At 35.7% G+C, this 21,007-nt stretch overlaps 1 protein-coding gene across 1 annotated transcript in view; it reads right to left on the minus strand.

Moving 5' to 3' along the window:
* The window catches only part of FMN2 (formin 2), a 179,042-nt gene that overhangs the window by 26,608 nt on the left and 131,427 nt on the right, over nt 1-21,007 (minus strand). Inside the window, 1 exon segment of the mRNA XM_018085270.3 lies at nt 7,250-7,301. Within this exon segment, the coding sequence (XP_017940759.2) occupies nt 7,250-7,301 (52 nt within the window).

The raw sequence follows: 21,007 nt of genomic DNA on the forward strand, positions 1-21,007 counted from the left end.
TTAATGTACAGAGGGTTTTGGGCATAATCATGTTCTCTTTTCCATTTTGGTGCTCAAGTCAAACTTAGAATTCAGTTTCTATTCTTTAAAAATTATAGAATAAAAATGCCCTGAAATACTTGGGTATTAGAGAATTTAAAATGTCTTGTGATACAATTTCATCTTAACCCTTTGAGGTTGCTCTGTAGAGTGTTCTTACTTAATTCAATGTTCAAGAGCTCTCTTCTTAACATGCATCCACTAATATCACCATAGGCCAGCACAACTATGAATTGAAGTAATCCAGCCTTTGCTGAAAACTCAACTGTTTTCATGGGGGCTTTTATATGCTCAGAGTCAATTACAAGAAAATACTATGAAAGAAAGTTGAAAGACTTCAATATCTGTCTTGATGAACTGTCAGGTCGAAAAGGTCTTTACATGCATTTTTCAAATGTTAAGCATTTAAGATTTAACTACCAAGTTATCCCAATATATTCCCTTCATAGTGGTGACAGTATCTTGGTATAGATGAGTAGAGAAAATGGGCAGCATTTTCTAAAGTATTAAATCTAAATGAGAAGGTGGCAGACATTGGAATTATAAGAAATATTGTATTAAATAACCATATCACTCTGGATCTGTGAATACTCAGTATTCACACATACAGGCAAAGCTAAATAAACCATACTGCTTTGGCCTGGGAGCACTGCCTCATGTCTGGAGGAGTTGTTCCCACCCCTTCCAAGGATTACATGAAGGCTTCATGGTGTTTCTCGTCTGGGGTGACCATTTCCCTAGCTGTTTTCTTTAGGATGAAGAAGGAAGTTTCACCTCCTCAACAGACTGATTAAGGTAGAACCATCTTATAGGCAGCAGTTGAGAAAAGAGGGGTGTAAGGTTATCTCATGAGAAGCAATCATTTAAGGCAGTGCAGAAGGGATCCGGCCCACTAAAGCTGCTTCTGAACTAGCTCGTTAAGACAATCAAGAAACAAGGCAACAAGACTGAGAAATAAAACTGAGGAAGAGTAAAGAGATAGCATTTTTTTTCCTAGTCACTTCATCTCCATGTATGAGAAGAACAGTGGAGTTTCAGTATCAGGCTGAAGCAAGCCCTACACTGTGAAGGGCTTGTGGATGGTAGTCTTCCATCAGCTGGAAATTGTTATGGAAGGAATGATCTATCTGGTACAGATTACTACTGGTTAGTTTCTGGATGAGTTAATGCAGTTGTGACCTAATTAAATCCCCTCCCTGACGTTCTACTTTTCTATTTGCCTATACATTACAAAACCGTATAATATAATAATACTCAAAGTAAATCTTAACATACAACAAGAAAGCATCCACTGTAGTGGCAAATTGACATAAGAGTAAAAAAGTCATGTTATCCACATTTAAGTCACAGTCATTGCAAATGTGAACACTGTACCATGAAGGTCTTAGGAAACAATCTAACCAAACAGCTCAGGTGGAAAATATGATGAAAGAAAAATCCTACTGAACATAATCAGAAGCTGATGCACAATGGAGAGGCACTGGAGCTAATCACACACACACACACACAAGCATTTTATTTCAGTTGCAACAGCTCGAGAGGAGTATCTTGAATTTTTGAAGGCTACTCAGTGAAACCACCTGCTGGGCATAAACTGGAAGCCAAAAAATATGCAAGATTGAAATATTTTAATTTCTGTATTTTTTTCTACTCATTACATTAGCTACATGGTTTGTTGTCTTTTTTTTTTTTTTTTAATCCTCAGTTTAATGCCATAGTATTAGTTTTGGGTTTATCAAATTATTTTAACTATATTGTTTTTAGGGTGTTACTTAGCTGTATTATGATCAATGTTACTTAGCTGTGTAACTGTAGTTGATCCTTAAACTATTATCCTTTATCTTTTACTATGGGATCTAAGAATAAATCTTCTACATTAACTTTGGAATAAGTTGCTTAAAGATCAGTTTACATTGCAGAACATTAGATCTCTGAATTGTATCCCAGTGTGTTAAAAGTTATATTATCATTTGTTCATACTACCACTGTCATTAAATGCAAACTAATTTAAAACTAATAAAATGAAATTATTTTTCTAAGCAAGCAGGCAGTCATCTTTAAAAGCAAAGATGATGCTCTTACAGGCAAAATCAATCCTACAAATAGTTAAGGACTTCTGTTGTTTGGCAAATATTTTCAGAAAAGGATGAGGACTTCATCTTTCAGGATAAGATTAATTACCCATTTTTCAGCAGAGACTTTCTGACATAACTAAACTGCTGGTTAAGTTTCCATTACTGCATATTTACAGGTCCTGATATTTTGTCAGAGACAGGATACTAAACTAGAATGATCCAAACTGTTTAACAGTCTGTAAGCTCCTTCTATACACATTTCCTTTGCTCACCAAGTATTTATTTTCTGCTGATCCAACTAATGTATACCTACAGTCTGAAATGTATTACTGTAAGCAATTCTAGTCTGCACGCTGAGAGCCACACAGCGAGAAGAGAGACATAACAGTAAAGGAACCAACAAAGGAGGAATGGCCAAAGAGTAGTGAAAGACAGAGTCCAACAGCATATTCTTGCCTTTCAGTTAAAAGTTTTGTGCTGTTGTTTTGCCTTTCTCTTTTTTTTTTTTTTTTAAACTACATGCCTCTCTCCATTCTAAGCTTTTCACCAGTTTATTTCAATCATTAACTCAATTTTCACTTTAACTTTACAGTTCACTTTTGGAAACAATCCAAAACACTGTGTGGAGGGTAGTGAGGTGGGAGGAACTTTTAATGTTTTAAAGGATTACCAGACTTAGGTGCTACATTTCGAGGTGTTGCTTTTCAGCAGTGCCATTGTACCATACTGTCTGCTATTTCTCTAAGTGTCATCAGCTTGTCAGTTCAGAAGCAGGTGTAAAGCTTCGTTCCTCCCCAAGTCTCATGTTCAGTGAAGCCAATGGAAGTCTGCAAAGACTGTTGTGTCAGGAGAATTTTTTTTTTTTTTGCAGGGAATTTAAAAGTAAACATTTCTCTTCAAAATTAATGTCATTTTGTTGCTACAGCAAAAGAAAGCCACAACACATTTCTAACTGGATTATTAAAAGTCTTGAAAACAGAAGAGGTGCCTGGGAGGCTGCACTTAGGAAGCACTTAAAAGTCTAAAAATCACTGGAATGTGCAAGTAATGGGAGCAAATTATAAATAAACCAAATAAAAATATCCTGACATGGAAAGATGAGCATTCCATACCAAGCCACACACATCCTAAATTCCCCTGTTGATACTTACGTCAAAAGGCAGAAAGTCCTCTATTTGATCTTTTAGAAAAGAAATATATATTCTCATTATGCATTCTTAAACAATTTTCAGCATACGTTGTCTCTTACATGAGTGCAGTATGAGTAAATTATAATGAGTAAATTATAGGAAATATAAGTAACTGGGCAATTTTCAGTGCTACTGCACTGAATTTAGAATCTGATGCTTCATTTTTAGACTGAGAGATAGCAGGAAAAATTGGAGATTATCTGACTGTGTCTTGGATACAAAACCCAAACACCTCCAGTTCAATTTTTTAATAATTCCCTAGGTGTTATTCCAAGAAGACATGAATGGGAAAAAAAAAGATCATCTTAACTATTTCAGTGGAAGAGAGATCAGTGTTACAAGTCTGGATTTATTTTCTTCTGAAAAAGACATGAATCTGGAAGCCCTCCAAGAAGATCAGAACTCAATAGTGGGTGAGGTATTATAAGTAAGTAATAAAGCTACATGCTATTCCTGTAGAGTTATTCAAGTAGCAAGGCAGAGGACCTTCAGCTTCACTGTTTCTAGTAATGCTGTTTCTAATAATTCCAGTCAGGTTGTTTAGCTACTGATTCTTCAGAAATCAAGTGCAAGAAGAGTAACTAACTATTTTCTGATTATAAGTCTGCAAAATTGTATTGCTGCTGTTGTTATTACCTTTTATCCTAGCACGGTAAACAAGACACTAGTTGTCATATTTGGACACCAATTTTGTTGTAGTCTTGGTTCCTACTTGCTGTGGATACTGTGATCAAAGTCTATCTCATTCTAAGATTCTATTAAGCATACCTGGAAACAATAATGCTTTTAATTTTTTCTTACTGCTTAAATAAAATCACATCTTGAAAAATTAAAGATATTTAAAGCTAAGTAAATGAAAATACAGAAAACAGAGAACTCTTGTTCCTTTGTGGAAAGTGTACTGTATCTCCCAGTTTTTAAAGATGCTACATTTTATTTATAAAGTAATTTAAGTGTTATACACAGCTATGTGATTTGACCATATACTATGAGTCTTGGACAGATTTAAAGTTAAAAAAAAGGGCACCAAATTGAGGACTCCTAAAATATAAAAGCACCTCTTTCCTCCTCCTCCTCTTTCTTTTCTGTTTTACTTCGTTTGCCTCCCCCCAAAACTAGTGTTTTTAACTTGACAGTATTTCACAGTTTCTCAAGCATTTAGCAATGAGGATCTAATTGGAAAGTGCCAGGTTCTTTCTTATTACACTTTATCAATATTGTTAAAGGAATGATGTAATTGTTTGGGGTTTGGTGAAGACATTCCATGTCACTTCAGTGTTAATACCAGGCTGGAGCCTTCCTTGTCTGCCTGCGTAAGCTAGATAAACACAGACCTGTGTGCTTTCTTCTCATCTCAGGATACTTACTCAGAGAGATCTTGGAACATGTGCCTATTGCGAGCTAAACATTTCACTTTTCATTTTATCCATGTGCCAGAAATCCATTCCTTGGATAAACACTTTACATACTGACACTCTTAAAGTCACTAAACACGATAAATAAAGAGAGAATACATCATTTCAAAACTGATTAAACATTTTCTCACTTGTGACAAATGAACAGCTATACACTGTATGGAGTCCCTGGAGCAGACATTCCATTTTCTTTGTCTTCATTTTGTATGTAAGATTAACTTTCCACTTCAGTTCATCTGTTGCACAATTGAGCTTTTTAAAAATACACATTGCTGCATTTTCTTCAAGTCATTATTCATTTCAGAAATATTTTTTCTTATTGATGCAAGAGTTTTTCTTTTAGACTTTCATATTTTAATGGAGACATCAGCTTTAATATTTTGCACCCAAACTAACAGAAAAAAAAAAAAGAAGAAAATTCATAGTTTTTAATGAAAGGTAAAGAAATGCTTTCATGCAGTAGACCTGAACTTATACATGGGCTGAAGTTATCCACTTCAACAAGAAAAATCCAAGCACATTAATCACATTAACTTTGCTCCATCTAATCCATCACTTTTCCTTGCACTACTTGCTTGCCTAGTCATCCTATGCACTGCTATTCTACCTATGATTAGTCAAATGTAACTAATCTTTTATTTAGCTTTTTAAGCTCTCATCTTCTTTTTCACCCACGCCTGCCAAAATGGATCCCAGGCATTTTATTTCTAAGTTAAATTAAAGATCTTAGTGAAATAATTACACATAATACTAAAACTATACATGGAGTTGTCTTCAGTATTTTAACAAATCCACTAATCTAATCAAGACTTTTAGTGGAAAGGTGGAAGGAAGAAAGAAAATGTAATGTAGATACTAGTACAAAATTACTTTGTTCCGATATGGTCTTAGCATAATTCCTCATATGTTCCACAAAAGATTGTGCCTGTGAATATCCTTGCCAGATATTCACAGTAAAGAGGAACAATGAAGCTGAATTTTCTTCTTTGACAAACTATATAAAAGGAGCTGCTACATTCAACATTGCAGGAGAAGAAAGAATTAGGACAAGTCAGAAGGAGCAGATCAAGCTACATAAGAATCTATGGAGTAGTTTTCTTTCTTGTCCCATATTGTGGATGCTACACAAGCCCATAGAAAGTTTTTGATATTATGGTTCTGGCCTACTCAGGGAAAAAGACTAGAACAGAGAATGAATTAGACACCAAAAGATAGTGACAAGTCATAAGATTTCTGTACAGATTGCGGATTTCGTTGCCATTAGATTTCTGTCAGTTTTTGACTTGTGGTCTAATCCTTTTTTTATAGGAGAAACAGTTTCCTTAAAAGAGCAGTCAGCTACCACAGAAATCTCCTAATAGCAGTATCTTCTCTCAAAGCTTCATCATGAAGGAAAATGTTAAGGATAAGAATTACGTAACAGAGCAGCTAAACAAACCTAGGAAATGTCAGGAATGCCTTTCATATACTTGAGCAAGAGGTATGATACTAAGTCAAAGCAATATTTCCTTTGTTGCATTTTTTCCATCATGATCCAGCACCACCAATGGTGGATTCGCCATCTCCTCACAAGTAAGAAGGAAGGTTCTTCTGGCAGAGGAACACTCTACTCTTGGTTTCCTTTTCAGTTATTATCTTCAGTACATGGCCCAAGGGAACAGAGAGAAAATGTGGTGCTGTGCCAGATGTCAGCAGCACTGTGACATTACTGCAGGCAGCAAATTTGGGTATCAAGGCCATAGAAAGGCTAACAAACCATAATAAAAGCTAGAAACTTTTATACTTATATCTTTTACAGGAATCCTATTGAGACACTTCACAATTCTGGGAATATTTAATGGATATATTCATTAGTATATATTCAGTAGCAGTGGCAGATAGTACAAAAAGATGATGCTATATTTAGTGAAAGAAAAACAAACACAGACTGCCAGTTTCACTAAATCTGGACTATAAATGGTGTGGGTCATATTTTGATCTCTTGCTGGGACAGATAAAAATCTGTCCCATTTAAACATTGCTTCTGCAGAACTCTTCCAAAACATCTGAAGAAACCACAAGTTATGCAATGCAGTGAGGTTCCCAATTTTGATAACTTTCTCAGCTGCACACATCTGTAATGAAATTTAATGAGGTATTTTGTTTTTTGCTACAAGAAGTATTGGAAGATCCATTAGTAATTCTACAAAGGAAGTCACATTTAATTATACATATCATTGGTATATTAAAAAACAGATTTTCATTCTTTGTTATAAAATTAACATTTTATAAGCACAAGAAATGTTACCTAATGAATAATGATTGTTTGGGGAATTTTCTGAATGACAGGAGTCACATACAATATCTCTCTAAAGAATTTCAAACTTTTTTCCTATTTGTCAAATTAAAATTGACAATAAATGAATATCACTTAGTTTTCTGAGTGTATTCCTATCACTGTTCAAAAATACAATACCACTGATTACCAATACAGCAAGCTCTACAAAAACATATTTTTCAAAGAAAGGTTTTATGCATTGTTCTTTCTTACCTTTTATGTGCTTCTGTTAGTGACTTCTCTTCATTTTCTTGGTCTATTTTAGCTGTAAAATTACAATCAAATACTTAGTAACAAGGTGAAAGATCAATATGTTTCAGGATATTTTTAATTGTAAATATGGCACGTGTAAAATGTGCAGAAACCACCTGAGGATATACTCATATAGATCAATTCTAAAAGAAAAGCAAACAAACAAACAAAAAAAAACCCCATCCAGCAAAAACCCACACAAACAAAACTACATGGACTTTGATAACCCAATTGAAAAGAAATCCAAAACCATAACCACAAACACCCCCACAAAACTCAAAGCAAGCTTTGAAAATTAAAAAAAATAATAATCTTGCAGTAATATAAACAACAACAAAGTAATGAAAGTGACTTAAAAACAGATCTTAAATAATGATTACAAAAACTTAAATAATATGGAAACTTGTCTACTGAGAAAAAGCTGAATGAAGAGCAGGAAGGATTCAGCCTTATAGCTTTTCTAAAAGTTGTTTGACAGTTACAAATAAAAATTCTTCCCTCTCCGTGTACACACATCAATTAGTGAAGTACTAGAGCTATAGCAGGCCCATATGGAACACATGACTGTTTTTATATGAAGGAAATTATCATTTGGTGATCACGTGAAGGAAGTTACAAAAAAGAAATTGTCATTGTGACACATTGATGAAAAAATTATCTATTTGCATTGTGTTTTTCCATAATTATTTTGTACCCATTCCACTTAATTTAGATGGGTATTCTGATAAAAAAAATTCATGAGAATATGCACATTAACTTAGGCATCACCAAGGTGCAAAGCAATCGCCAGTCTGCTCTGTGCATGTGTGCTTAGGTGAGACTTATATTTATGCAGATATTCAGGTAACACAACTTAAATCTGATTTAAGATCTGAAGGCTTTAGCTGAAAGCTTTTTAGTTTGGTACTTGATTCTCCTTTTCAGTCTGCTGGACTTCTGGCCTGCTAATTTGCAAGGAGAATTTTAGGATTCCCAAGAGTCAGTAGGTTTTGGAACATGAAGAAGCTCTGAACTGTCCTGGTAACAAATGTCAATGGTATAAAATTCATATAGAAATCTAAAAAAGAAGAAACCTTTAAGCTATTTTTATTCCACTTTCCCCACATAGCTCTACAATAATAATTAAAAATATTTTTCTACATTGTAAATACACTACCTCTGAAAAGGTAAATCCTAATTTTAAATTTCGCAAAAAAGAGAAAAGCAATGGCATAATTAGGGTACAAAGATAATCACTGTTTTTTTGTTACAATGTTTCAATCAACAGCAATACGCAAAAACATACACTAAAACAGGCATGTGAAATCTGTAGCAAAGACACACAAATGGAATTTCCCTGTATTTTCTGCAGTCACAACAATGATTAGAGTTTTGTCCAATGCAGCAAATACTTTTTATTAGTAGCAATGTAGTCTGCTGTGTAGGGTGGGCAGTGCCAGGACGTTTGCAGCAGGAAACATTGTATTTAGTAATCATTACTTGGAGACTGGGGCTCTATCATTGTTATGCTGAAACTGAAAAAAATCCCAGCAAACCACAAAAACTTGAGGGAGAGATGGGTAAATGTTCTCAAGGAAATTGAAGAGCATGTGAATCTTGCCTGATTACAGGTCTCAATACCGACTTGAAACTCAGCCCAGATTCTTCAAAAGGTTTGTGAGGGCTTAAAACCCTTTTGAGTGAGCTTGAGCCCAGTGCTGAACAAATTTGGGCTGAGCTGGAGTTTTTCTTGAAAGCCTTGCAATGCTCTGGATAAAAAACCAGGTGACATGCTGCAGCTTTGACAGAATTACATTAATACTTTTTTTCTCTTCATACTTCAATCCTGAAGGTCAAGGTATGACTGGTAAAGACATAAGGTTCAAAAGCGAATAAAAACTGCACACAAACTGCACACAAACTCCCCTGATGAAGTGAAATCAAATATCTGATTCTGCATTAACACATTCACTAAGTATCTGTGGATACAACTTTTAAAACTAATCATTCTATTACTGAAAAATGTAATTTGAATTTTTTCGGTCAAACAATGCTTAGAAATGGAAGCTAGCATGTTCCAGCCTATGATAGTCTTATAGTACATATGTCATATTCATAGGACATAATTCTTTTTATCATTTCTAGGACTGATGAGGTGGAATATCATTTGAGCTGCCGATTTCAGGTCTTTTCTTCTTTATTTCAACTGTTCTACACATGCGTACATACAATTATTTACCCACCAACAATGGAACAAATATTCCACAATTTACTTTTTGAAAGAGCAAGCATAAGATACTATCCTAAGTTTATCACACCACGTCAAAATATCACCATTCTGCCACAAGTTTCCTTTCAATTAAAAAAGAAATTTTTTTTAAATTTCTTCCAGAGAAGAAGAAGAAGAAAAAAAACCCTCAAAATCAATGTACTTCTGGTATCTGTATTTTTAATAAGTTCATAGACAATGGGTATTACACAGTGAAAAGAATCTTTAGAATCCCTGAATGATGCAGGTGCATGTAATAGTGCTTTCTTTTTTTTTTTTTTTAAAGTAATAAGTAGATATGCATAAGGCAGCTACTATACCCAGAAAGAGAGATTTCATCCTGCATCAGATCACCTTTTGGCATTTAAAAGAGTCTTGCAAGGAAAGAATTTTCTCTGAAGCAGTTGTAGTTTGGTCCAAATGTAATGACACCTTTAACACATCTTGTATATTATCAAAAGGATATTATTCAAGTGTAAATTTAATTTACAACCCTCTTACTCTCATTTTTCTAGACAGAAAAAGTTAGAGATGGAAACAATTCTGCTTCCACAAGATGACAAGTGGCACCAGTGAAAGAGAAGAAAACATGGTATATACACTCAAAGATTTGTCCCTGTCAAAAAAAAATATTCAGGTGACTGCTTTTGCATTAGTATAGAGTAAACATCAAAAAGCTGTAAAAACTAAGGAGAGAAAATCTCCTGTTATCAAAACAACAAAGTCTTACAATCACCTGGATACAATGGAACAACTATTAGGTGTTGAAGCAGCTGGAGATTGCTATAACTTCTGGAACAGGCCACTAATATGATCACCTGATATAAGTGGTTATTGGTATTTTGCTCTGTACTAATCACTCCATTGGCAAACTGTTTTCAACCTATTTTCCTATTTGAGTAGGGAAGGAAAAAAATTCAGTTATGATGGATTCAGTTAAGTGTCCCAGAATGCACCAGATTATAACTGCATTCAATATAATGCAACTTTACTCTCACTTCTTCTTTCAAAGTAGTTCATCACAAGTGTAAAAATGGTGCATGAAAGGCACCAGTTTAGCTTCTTCCTTTTTGGTCGCCTCTATCCAATAAGTGCCAAATACCACCTAAAGGTGTGCACCTTGAGAGAACATTTGTGGGAGAAAAGTGTATTTCCTGCTACAAACAGGTTAAAAAAAAAAGAGAATATCCATACCCACTCTACAGGGATCATACCATGGCAATGGCTGATACAGGAAAATTGAATATTTCCAGAGATATCGTGGCAGCTGAGCATATCTGAGCACTCTGTTCTGCCACTAAAATTATGCTCTATCTTCAAGAAATAAGATTATTTCAAAAAGTCTTATTGCTTTTCTTTGAAAAACATTAAAAGAAGTCTTGTAATCATGCAGTAGCCATATCTGTTTTCATATATATTTGGAATTGGTCAGCTGACCACAGCAGTGACTGCTTGCAGTTTTTCTGATAGATGTAGGAGTTCCCACTCCTGGGTCAGTTTTACTTCCCAAGTATTCCACATTTTATTGGTCCATCATCTTTTCTAAAACCCCCAACTAAGAATTGTTTTCTTGATTCTTGATACCAATATGCTAAACCACCTAAAAAATACACTGTTCCAAATCTATTAAAGACTGCATCATACCAGCAGATACTACACACTCTATTTCGTGTAATGCATAAGTAAGAAAAGGTAACAGTTTTATATGTCTGCCTTCATACAGTCTATATTATATAGGGCTTTATATACAGCTTTCGTAATCCTGAAGACAAATATATTCTGTAAAATCTACTTCGAATAATAAAGCTGAAAAATAACCTTAGGTCATACTGAAAAATATGGCCAACTCAAAAAGTAGAACATTTTAGAGTGAAAGTGACCTCTCACAGAGCAAAGCTACCTTATCAAGAATTTACACCATATACTGATTTAGTTATCTTTTCACTTTTGAAAGCATCTTTAATGCCTTCTTGTTGGATGACATTCCACTGTTTCCCTGCTTTTTCCATTAAGTTACCTTCAGATTATTTAAAGTTGGTCTCCCTTTAGAGCAAGGTCTATACCTCCTAAACACTTTATATATTTGGTCAAAATTCAAGTACATTCCTTCCTCCCTACATCATCGTTTACCAAGCACGACAACTGTACTCTTATATCAATTCTTTTAACTACAGGACATACATTTTTTTAAAAAATTACTCACATCATGTGTTCTAACTTCTATCTTAACATTGTTTGTATTTGCTTAAATTTACTGTTTGATGTTTTATAATTGGGGCATAAAACTGTATTTCATGCAATTCAAAACGAGCTTTCAAACAAGATCTCACAAATGAAGTCTAATTAACCTCTTTTTCAATTGTTCTGTCGTTATCAGCATATATCCACATTCCAGAATGATACATGCCATTGTTCCGTGTGTTTGCTCTTCCAATTTTTTTTAATTAGAGTCCTGCAAAGGTTACATACAAACTTCTACAAAGGCACATATATGAATAGTCATACTAAAGTGACCTATGCATTTATGAAAATCTGAAGTATCTCACCAAATTGAATGTGAAAAACATAAACAGGTATTCTAGAAAATACTGGTCTTCAGCAGAATAGTATCGTTCACTTTTCTACAATTAGACATTTTTTTTTTTTTTTAAGAAGGCCTAGAAGGTGAAATTAAATGAAAAGAGATTCAAAGGTAAGGACATAAACCATGTATTGACCACAAAATGTCCCCTCTGACCTACGTGGGAAGTGACATTTTGAATCTGTTATGCTGAGTTCTCTGCAGAAATCAAGCCACTCTGTGAATGAAGACACCTGGCAAGTATCGCCTCATTTTCAGTCCAATAAACTTTCTCTACTTGTCTCCTCTAAATGTAACCGTTATACCTTGTGCATTAAATCTGATTTTTAAAAAAGTTATTAGCATGAATATATCTATTTTCTACATGTACAGATTATTGTCTCTGTGGATAGGTATTGTATATAACATCTGTTGTCTCTATTATCTCTGTTGTTGCAATTTCTTGTTTGAATGTATGATATTTGACTCTGTTTCAAACGGGGGTTATTATGCTCCCATATTATACACATATTGTTAAAAAGCAGCAGAATTTTTAGAACTCCTTGTTACTAAAAAGGAAACAATTACTAACATTTTTTAAAAATCCTTGTTGCAGATTTACCAGGATCTTCAAAGAAGACATCTTTTTTTCCCCACAGTGGTGTTGAGTGTCTAGTAGCTAGGGCTTTGAAAATATACCAAACGTCTCCTCTGGCAGAGCACCAAATTCCAAAAAAGTCCCAACAAAACTGAACTAAAAACAAACCTGAAGGATAGACTTTCTTAAAAAGTGTATGGAACATCAGGCAGTTCATCTGTCATTTCTGACTCAGCTCCACTAAGAACTGAGGACCTGAGGTACCTGACAGAGGCCATGAGGATACATGTGTACATAGTACATCAAACATGTGACTAGCACAGAAAGAAAATGGATATAGAGCAAATACTGGATGAACTGCCACCATGAGAAAGGGCATGCAGTTACTCTGCTACTATTAGGATCTAAGCTTTAAGTTTACAAGAGCTCTGTCAGTGCTTCTGAGAGAACTCCCCCATTCTCCTTGTAGTACATATACTTTTAAATGCCTTCAAAAAACGTCAAAATAATACTTACAGATTTTTGATTTTTTTTTGCAGTTAGCAAACTATTCAAGACTGTATTTTGAAAAACCTTGAAATACCAAAGCAGAATAGCAAAGGCACTAAAATCAGTAGAAAGCTCTTGAGAAAGTCTCTTTTTTCCTCCCCCTTTCCTCCCACTGCCCTTTAGACTTCTGAATTTGTTTTGCCTCAATTTTTGAATTTTGTTGTTGTTTGTTCTCTTTACATGTTTTTTTAAATAGGATTAATGTGCTTGGGGCATGAGTGGCACTGGGAAGAACTAAGCCTTTTTAGATGGAAACTATCAAAAAGGAAATAGGTTTGGGGGAAGACTGTAAAAAAAAGTTAGATGATCAATAATAGGGGCTTTGTCAAAAAAAAAAAAGAAAACAACAAAAACAAAAAACCAAACAAACCATTAAATCTTAAGATTAAAGTTGAATATGCAAGGAATTTGATGAGAAAAATAGACTCAAACCTAACAATAAGAATTATCAATGTCTTTGGTGTACTAGATAAACATAGTCACAAAACAAGTTGACCCATTGCTTCTGATTTAGAAATTATTCCAAGTAGACCTTGTAAATCTACTCAAACAGCATTCAAACGCCCTGTCAGAGCTTTTGTTTCACCAGAACTTTTTGTTGTCACTTTGTGGTATGATCTTGACCCAGTGATTACTGTCTGTAGTCACCGTCTGGCCCCAATCCCTGTTGCAATTTAAGCTATTTCTGCTGAACCAGTTTCAAAGGGCTATGAGTAAGGAGATGCGCGAAACTGCCATCCCTTCTGATCTCCTGATCTCTCTTAGGGGAATATCACATCTTCTCAGGTAATTGAATACAGGAATCCATCTGAGTAATCTCAGATGGAAGGCAACAAGAATCCTTTCATCTGCTAGTCTATGTCCTGAATCTTTTTGCTTTTTCCTCTCTTTTTATTTAAAGTGTTAACTAGTATTTGTTTATAATTAGCTATGAACGTGCTTTCCAGCAACTTTCAAGTGGAGCCAGTTTTTTGGGGGGGTTTGTTGGTTTTTTTTTGACAGATACAATACCTTTTCAATTACTCATTAGAGCTGCACTGTTATAGTTTTGAGAATTTCTATTTACACTGAATAAAGTACATTTGGATGGTTTATTATCAGGTATATTCATGTAAAGAAAGCTTTCCAAGAGAATAAAGCAGGATTTCTTCTGGGAATCCTAGGAAGAGTCTTACACCCTTCTGTACTTTCTATGACAAATTTATAGAACATTGTGAGCATGCAGAATATCTGTTTCATCTCCCCTATTATCTAAGGTTTTCATGCCTACATGAAAAAGAACATTTAAATTCTTCATTCAGACCCCAGTTTCTTGAAGATAACTTGGAATAGAGCATCCAATATGCTGAACAATTATGTTGTTCCATTTTTTTAAAAAACCTAAAAGCTAAACATGTAAACATTTATATTAATTCCAACCAATTGTACTTCACAATGACTTTATACTCTCACACCACAGGCACTCAAATTATATGCTAACTCCATAGATTATGAGTAAGATTTATAGAACCACAAATTAAAATCTCAGGGAATACATAAGGACAGAAACTTGAACTTTGCTGAAAGTTAAAAAAATTTAAATTTTAAAAACTATAAAAAGGAAACTTACTTTTCAGATTAATAACTATATTAATAATAAAACCAAAAAACTTCATCTCAAGTTCTATTGATACTGTGTTTTAGGATGCAAACTTTCTCCACATTTTGCTGTTTGTGTCCTCTTTTAATCCATCTCAAGCAACAATTTGGTAAGAATATGTTTATTTTTGCCTCAGTCTTCACCAGCAAGTGCTCCAGCCACACTGCCCAGGTTGCAGAAGGCAAAGGCAGGGACTGGGAGACTGAAGAACCACCCACTGTAGAAGACTGGGTTTGAGACCAACTAAGGAACCTGAAGGTACACAAGTCTATGGGACCTGATGAGATGCATCCACAGGCCCTGAGGGAACTGGTAGAGGAAGTAACTAAGCCACTATCCATCCTATTTGAGAAACTGTGTCAGTCCAGTGAAGTTCCCAATGACTGGAAAAGTGGAAACAGACCCTGTTTTTAAAAAGGAAAGGAAGATCCGAAGAACCACAGCCTAGTCAGTCTCAACTCAGTGCCCAGCAAGATCATGAAGCAGATTCTTCTGGAATCTATGCTAAGGCACATGGAAAATACAGATCTTATTGGTGACAGCTAACATAGCTTCACTAAAGGGCAAATAGTGGCTGACAAATTTGGTGGCCTTCTACAATGGGGTTACAGTATTAGTGGATAAGGGAAGACTGATGTAACCTACCTGGACTTATACAAAGCATTTGGCACTGTCGCTCTCATGACATCCTTGTTTCTGAACTGGAGAGACATGGGGTTGATGGATGGAACACTGGGTGGATAAAAAACTGGCTGGATGGTTGCACTCAGAGAGTTGTGGTGAACAGCTCAATGTCCAAGTGGAAAGCAGTGATGAGTGGCATTCCTCAGAGGTCAGTATTGGGATCAGCACTTTTTAACATCTTTGTCAGCAACGCGGAGAGTGGGATTGAGAGCATGCTCATCAAGTTTGCACAACACCAAGTTGTGTGGTGCAGTTGACATGTTGGAAGGAAGGGATGCCATCCAGAGGGACTGTGACAGGCTTGAGAGGTGGGTCTGTGTTAACCTCATGAAGTTCAACAAGGCCAACTGCAATGTCCTGCACCCGAGTCAGGCCAGTCCTGAGCACAAACACAGGCTGGGCAGAGAGAATGGATTTAGAGCAGACCAGAGGAGTAGGACTCAGGGGTGCTGGTTGATGAGAAGCTCAACACGACTCAACAATGCGCACTTGCAGGCCAGAAAGCCAACCGTATCCTGGGCTGCACCAAAAGCAGTGTGGTCAGAAGGTCAAGGAAGGTGTTTCTTCCCTTCTAATCTACTCTAGAGAGACCCCTCTTGGGGTACTGCATCCAGCTCTGAGGCCCCCACCTAAGAAGGATGTGAACCTGCTGGAGCAAGAACATAGATGGGTTGTGCAGATGATAAGAAGGTTCTGGGAAGACCTTACAGTAGCCTTCCAGTATGTAAAGGGGGCTTACAAGAAAGCTGGAGAGGACCATTTTACAGCAATATTTACAGGGACAAGGGGAAATTACTGAAAGACAGTAGGTTTACATTAGATGTAAGGAATAAATTCTTCACTGAGAGGGTCATGAGGCACTGCAACAGACTGCCCAGAGAGTTTGCAGATGTCCCATCCCTGGAAGTGTTTGTGGTCAGATTGCATGGGGCTTTAAACAACCTGGTATAGTGGAAGGTGTCCCTGTCCATGGTAGGGGGGTTGCAACTAGATGATTTTTCAGGTTCTTTTCAACCCAAACCATTCTTTGATTTGTCACTCTTTGAAAGACACCATCTCCTATCAGCTGAATTGAGGGAGAGAGAAGAGGGACTCAAATCCAACACTTAAAAAGCCCCCAAAACATAACAATAATCACCAAACCTCCCCGCCCCCGAAAATCACTCCATCATACTTAGTTGTGTGTATTCAGCAACTACTCATTATAATGTTGTCATGTCACATTCACAGAAGTCAAATACATTGGTTTTGGTGTGCAGCTTTGAGCTCTTCACTCAATGTTCCCGGCTACTGATCTTAAATCTTACACTGCTCAATGGTCTCAGTCAGGTCAGGACTAGGCAGTTAACAGATGTGCAGTTAGCTAGCCCACCTATGACTAAATCACTGTTATTAGTACTGTAAAGATATTGCAAGAGATTTAGGCCTGCTTTAAAAGGAAGGCTGTTCAGCTGTGAGTCTGGACTCCACAGTGCTAAAGAACATGTGTCCTTGTGATTAGGGCTCATGAAAGAGCTAGGTACTTTTAAGCTTTCATGTCCTCCTCTTCTTTTTCCTTCTCCATCTCAAGAGCTATGCGGTAAAAACAATGTTATTTGAATACATTTTTACTGGAAGAGAGACTTAAAATGTGAATTATTTCCCCCCCTCCCCAACTATCCACAAGGTTTTTGGTAATTTTTTCAGAATGCATTTTTTTCAGAGTATTTTGAGTTGGGTGACTTGTATCATGCTGTTGTGATACTCATGCATTGATCTGTTCTCATGTAATGCCAAAATACCTTTTTAACTCTACCACACCTGTGCTATCTGCAATGGCTGTATAGATGCCTACAAAAATGAGTAAATGAGACCCTGTGCCAAAGGCACAAAAAGCTGCCAGCCCCAGTCTGAGAGACTAATTCAGCGAAGCCTGTCTCGTGTTGCAAATGCAACACAATCTGAATCAGGATTATTATGTAAAAATGTACACCAATGGAGGTGCTGACATCTGAGGTAGGGACAAGTTTATATCATGCTGACGTTTAACTATTTATCAGCATTAAGATGTCAGCATGAGATTAAAAAAATACTTTCAGCACTCAAAGAACAAGTTTTAAAAGTTCCTTCAATAATTCAACAAGAAGAATACTAACAAAAATGTAAACACTCATAAAATTAAATTGCTTAAGTTGAATTCCTGCATCTTTTGTTTGAATGACTTTATGTTGCTTACTTTTCATATCCCTCTAACATTTTCCTCTCAAATGAAAGAAGTTGATTTTTAAAATTCTAGTAATCAGTATATTTCGATGATGATAATATTTAAAGTGAGTGCCTCTACATAAATCTACCAATAGCCAACTTCTTAATGTTCTGTGCATTTTTTTCAAAGAAAACCAAAAATATTTATTCATATATCTTCCTAATCATCTTTCAGTCACGTTTTCTTCAACTTACTTTTAGAAAAATTATGCAGTACCGCTACGTTCCCCCCTTAATTAATCAAATTGTAAAAGCAACATTAAAGAAAATGGAATCTGCAAAATCAATCATTCTGGGGTAGAAAATGCCAGAATTAAGATTACCCTAGCAGCACTCATTTCGCAATCATCTACAATACTTCTGGAGCCAGGAACTTAACCCAGCCATCCAAGATTCAGTCTGGTGCTTTAGTCTCATTCACAATCCATCATTTGATGATGCACAGCCTTTTGCTGCTTGACCTAAAAGAACAAGTCACGGTCAACTATCTGGTTACAGCTGCAGTGATAAATGCAACACACTGTGATTTATACATTCATTTACTAACAGTTTGGAAACTGGGTTCCTGAATGTTCTTCCAGGCAAAGGAGAGAGATGGTTACAGACAGTTCACCCAAAAGGTCAGTTTTAGCATCATTATTCTGCAAGATCATGAGGATGTGACTAGAAAACAGTTCTAGAGAAGAGTCTGTATTCTTGGGTCCAGCAGAACAAAGCCTGAGGTTAGTATTCACTCACAATAGCAGAACTCCAGAATTTTGCAAAATAAAGACTAGAAGAAACCAAAGGTTGAATGGTTACCTTGTGGTCCCAAACTTACAATCACACTGTAATTATTCCCAATGCTTTTAGGTGAACTAGCCCAAGATCAGAAAGTTTTGATTTTGCTTCTGTAAACAATGCTTGCATTTCCTATGGCATAATGTTTTTTCTAAAGTCTAAAGTCCACTTCCCAGACAAGACTTCCTATTCTGAGGAAGTGGCTGCCTCCTGTTATAAGTTTCCTGGCTTATCAAGATGACAAGAATGCACAGCCTAGACAGAGTCCCAACAACAAACACCCAAAGACTGCTTTTCACTGCAAAATTAACCACAGTTAAAACCTGGGGACTGCAAATCATTTGTGGTTGATGAACGCATGATTCTTTCAACATGAGCTGGCTATCCTATCACGTACGGACAAGGTTAAAGGATTACTAACTGCTAATGAAATTCCTCTACAAACTGCATGATGATTAGCGCCCTCAGCATTTCTTCACTGTCCTGTGTGCCAGACACATTTCCCCTAGGAAAACAAGTGATTTCTGAAGCTTTCCAAAGTGGTGGATGTGATCTCTCATGTATTTGCATCCCTATCTCTCCACAATGGAGACAAGGTTCCCAAATAGTGTTCTCCTTTCAACCTCTCCTATTCAAATTGTGATAACTTGTGGGGAGTAACTGAAAGATAGAAAATGTGAATATATACCCTATATTGGGGAGATGCAAATTTTAAATTCCTGCTGTTTGGTATGAATAATTTTTTATTGGAAAAGTACAGTTGTTTTACTAAATTTTGTGGTTATATGTTAGTCACATATTGGAAACCCTTACAGAAATGGTTATAACAAACTAAAAAATAACCAGTATAATTTTGAAAAGTCTTGTATTTTCTGACAAGTTTTCTCCAATCTGCTTTTTTGAAGTAGCTCTTTTTTTCTTTTTTTTTTCCCCTCCCTTTTTAAACCCTGTGGTTATGGAGAAGTTCAGAAAAAAAAATATTAACATTTGTAAGAACAGGAGAACCACATTATATGATTGATGGTTTGCAGTATGGAGACTCAAAAAGAGGAAAGAAAACGTGGAAGAACAGAGAGGATTGCCTTTGAGGCTTTGAGGCACAAGACCTTCAGAAATCCAACCCACAGGATAAGTCATGCTTGTAAATCACAAATACCCACTATGCCAATGTAGAGAGGACAGGACAAGTAGTTTAATTTTCTAAGTAGAATGATCATTTTAAGAATAACCCTGAAGTCCATCAGAAAAATGACTGGCATCCTGTTACTAATTTACATATTTTGATGATACCCTAGTTATTTAGCCTACTGACTTGGTTGGTAAGGTAAATGCTGAACAGCCTTCATCATATATACTACTAGCATTTTCATCTTAAAAGTTATGATCCTGAACACAGTCTTGCCTCTTTCCCTTCTTTAGCTTTCAAGTGAAATCATCTTTACACGTAAGCTAGCGATATATAACCTTTTTTTGCCTCTGATGAATAATAATGTGTAAACATTAAAAAAGATTTTTGTAATTAATATGTCACTAGTAACAATTTGCTAGACTGCAGTAATGTAATTTAAAGTTATCTAACAGTGCATGACAATAACTATTCTTATAAAGCAGAGCCTTTCTAACCCCTTGTCGAGGATATTTCATTTGATGTCCAAATTTTCTTGCCTCTGGGAAAACCATTTTCCATTTTAGCTGCTAGCAACAAGTATAAGTGAATATGCTGTAAATAACTAGCTACTTTGAACTTTTGGGTCCCATTATACACACAAGTTATCTACTCTGTAAAGGCATCATATAAACATGCCAAATTATTCAACCTTATGAAAAATGCTTTTCATCTGAATTACAAGTTAAAACTTTCTGACTTTAGAGAAACTGGAACTTGAAAAGATAAAAACTTAAAGCTTGATTTTTCTTTGCCCAGAGCATATGTTATATAAACAAAAATCCCCAAAAGGTGCCAAGAATTGTCCCTCTGTTTTTCTAAATGATCATGTGTGCAGTCTAGCTGAAAAGACTCATCGATTATGTCTACATAAACAACAAAAGCCCTTAGAAAAAATATCTAGATCAAAAGCCTGTCAAACACTGAACAGGAAAGAGAAATCCTGCTTTAAACATGGCCTCTTTCAAGTCTGAATTCAATCCCATGAAGTAAAAACAAAGGATTTCATAATGAAAGGTATTTAAATTACTTTATTTTTGGAACTTAACCAGGGATTCTTTTTTCCTATATGTTAACCTTTGTCTTTCTTGCACTGGGACAGAATTCTGCACAATAGGTCTTGCCGTTTAAAAAAAAATCTAGAAATTGTTTTATCACAGTTCACTGTGTTCACAATACATATTTCCAATTATTTTCATTAAAATTAGACACTGATATTTTTACTGACATTATGCGTTTCTCCTTTTGTCAA

This window comes from Manacus vitellinus, unplaced genomic scaffold (assembly GCF_001715985.3).
Source record: "Manacus vitellinus isolate BGI_N305 unplaced genomic scaffold, ASM171598v3 scaffold_8_pilon, whole genome shotgun sequence".
Taxonomy (NCBI): Eukaryota; Metazoa; Chordata; class Aves; order Passeriformes; family Pipridae; genus Manacus; species Manacus vitellinus.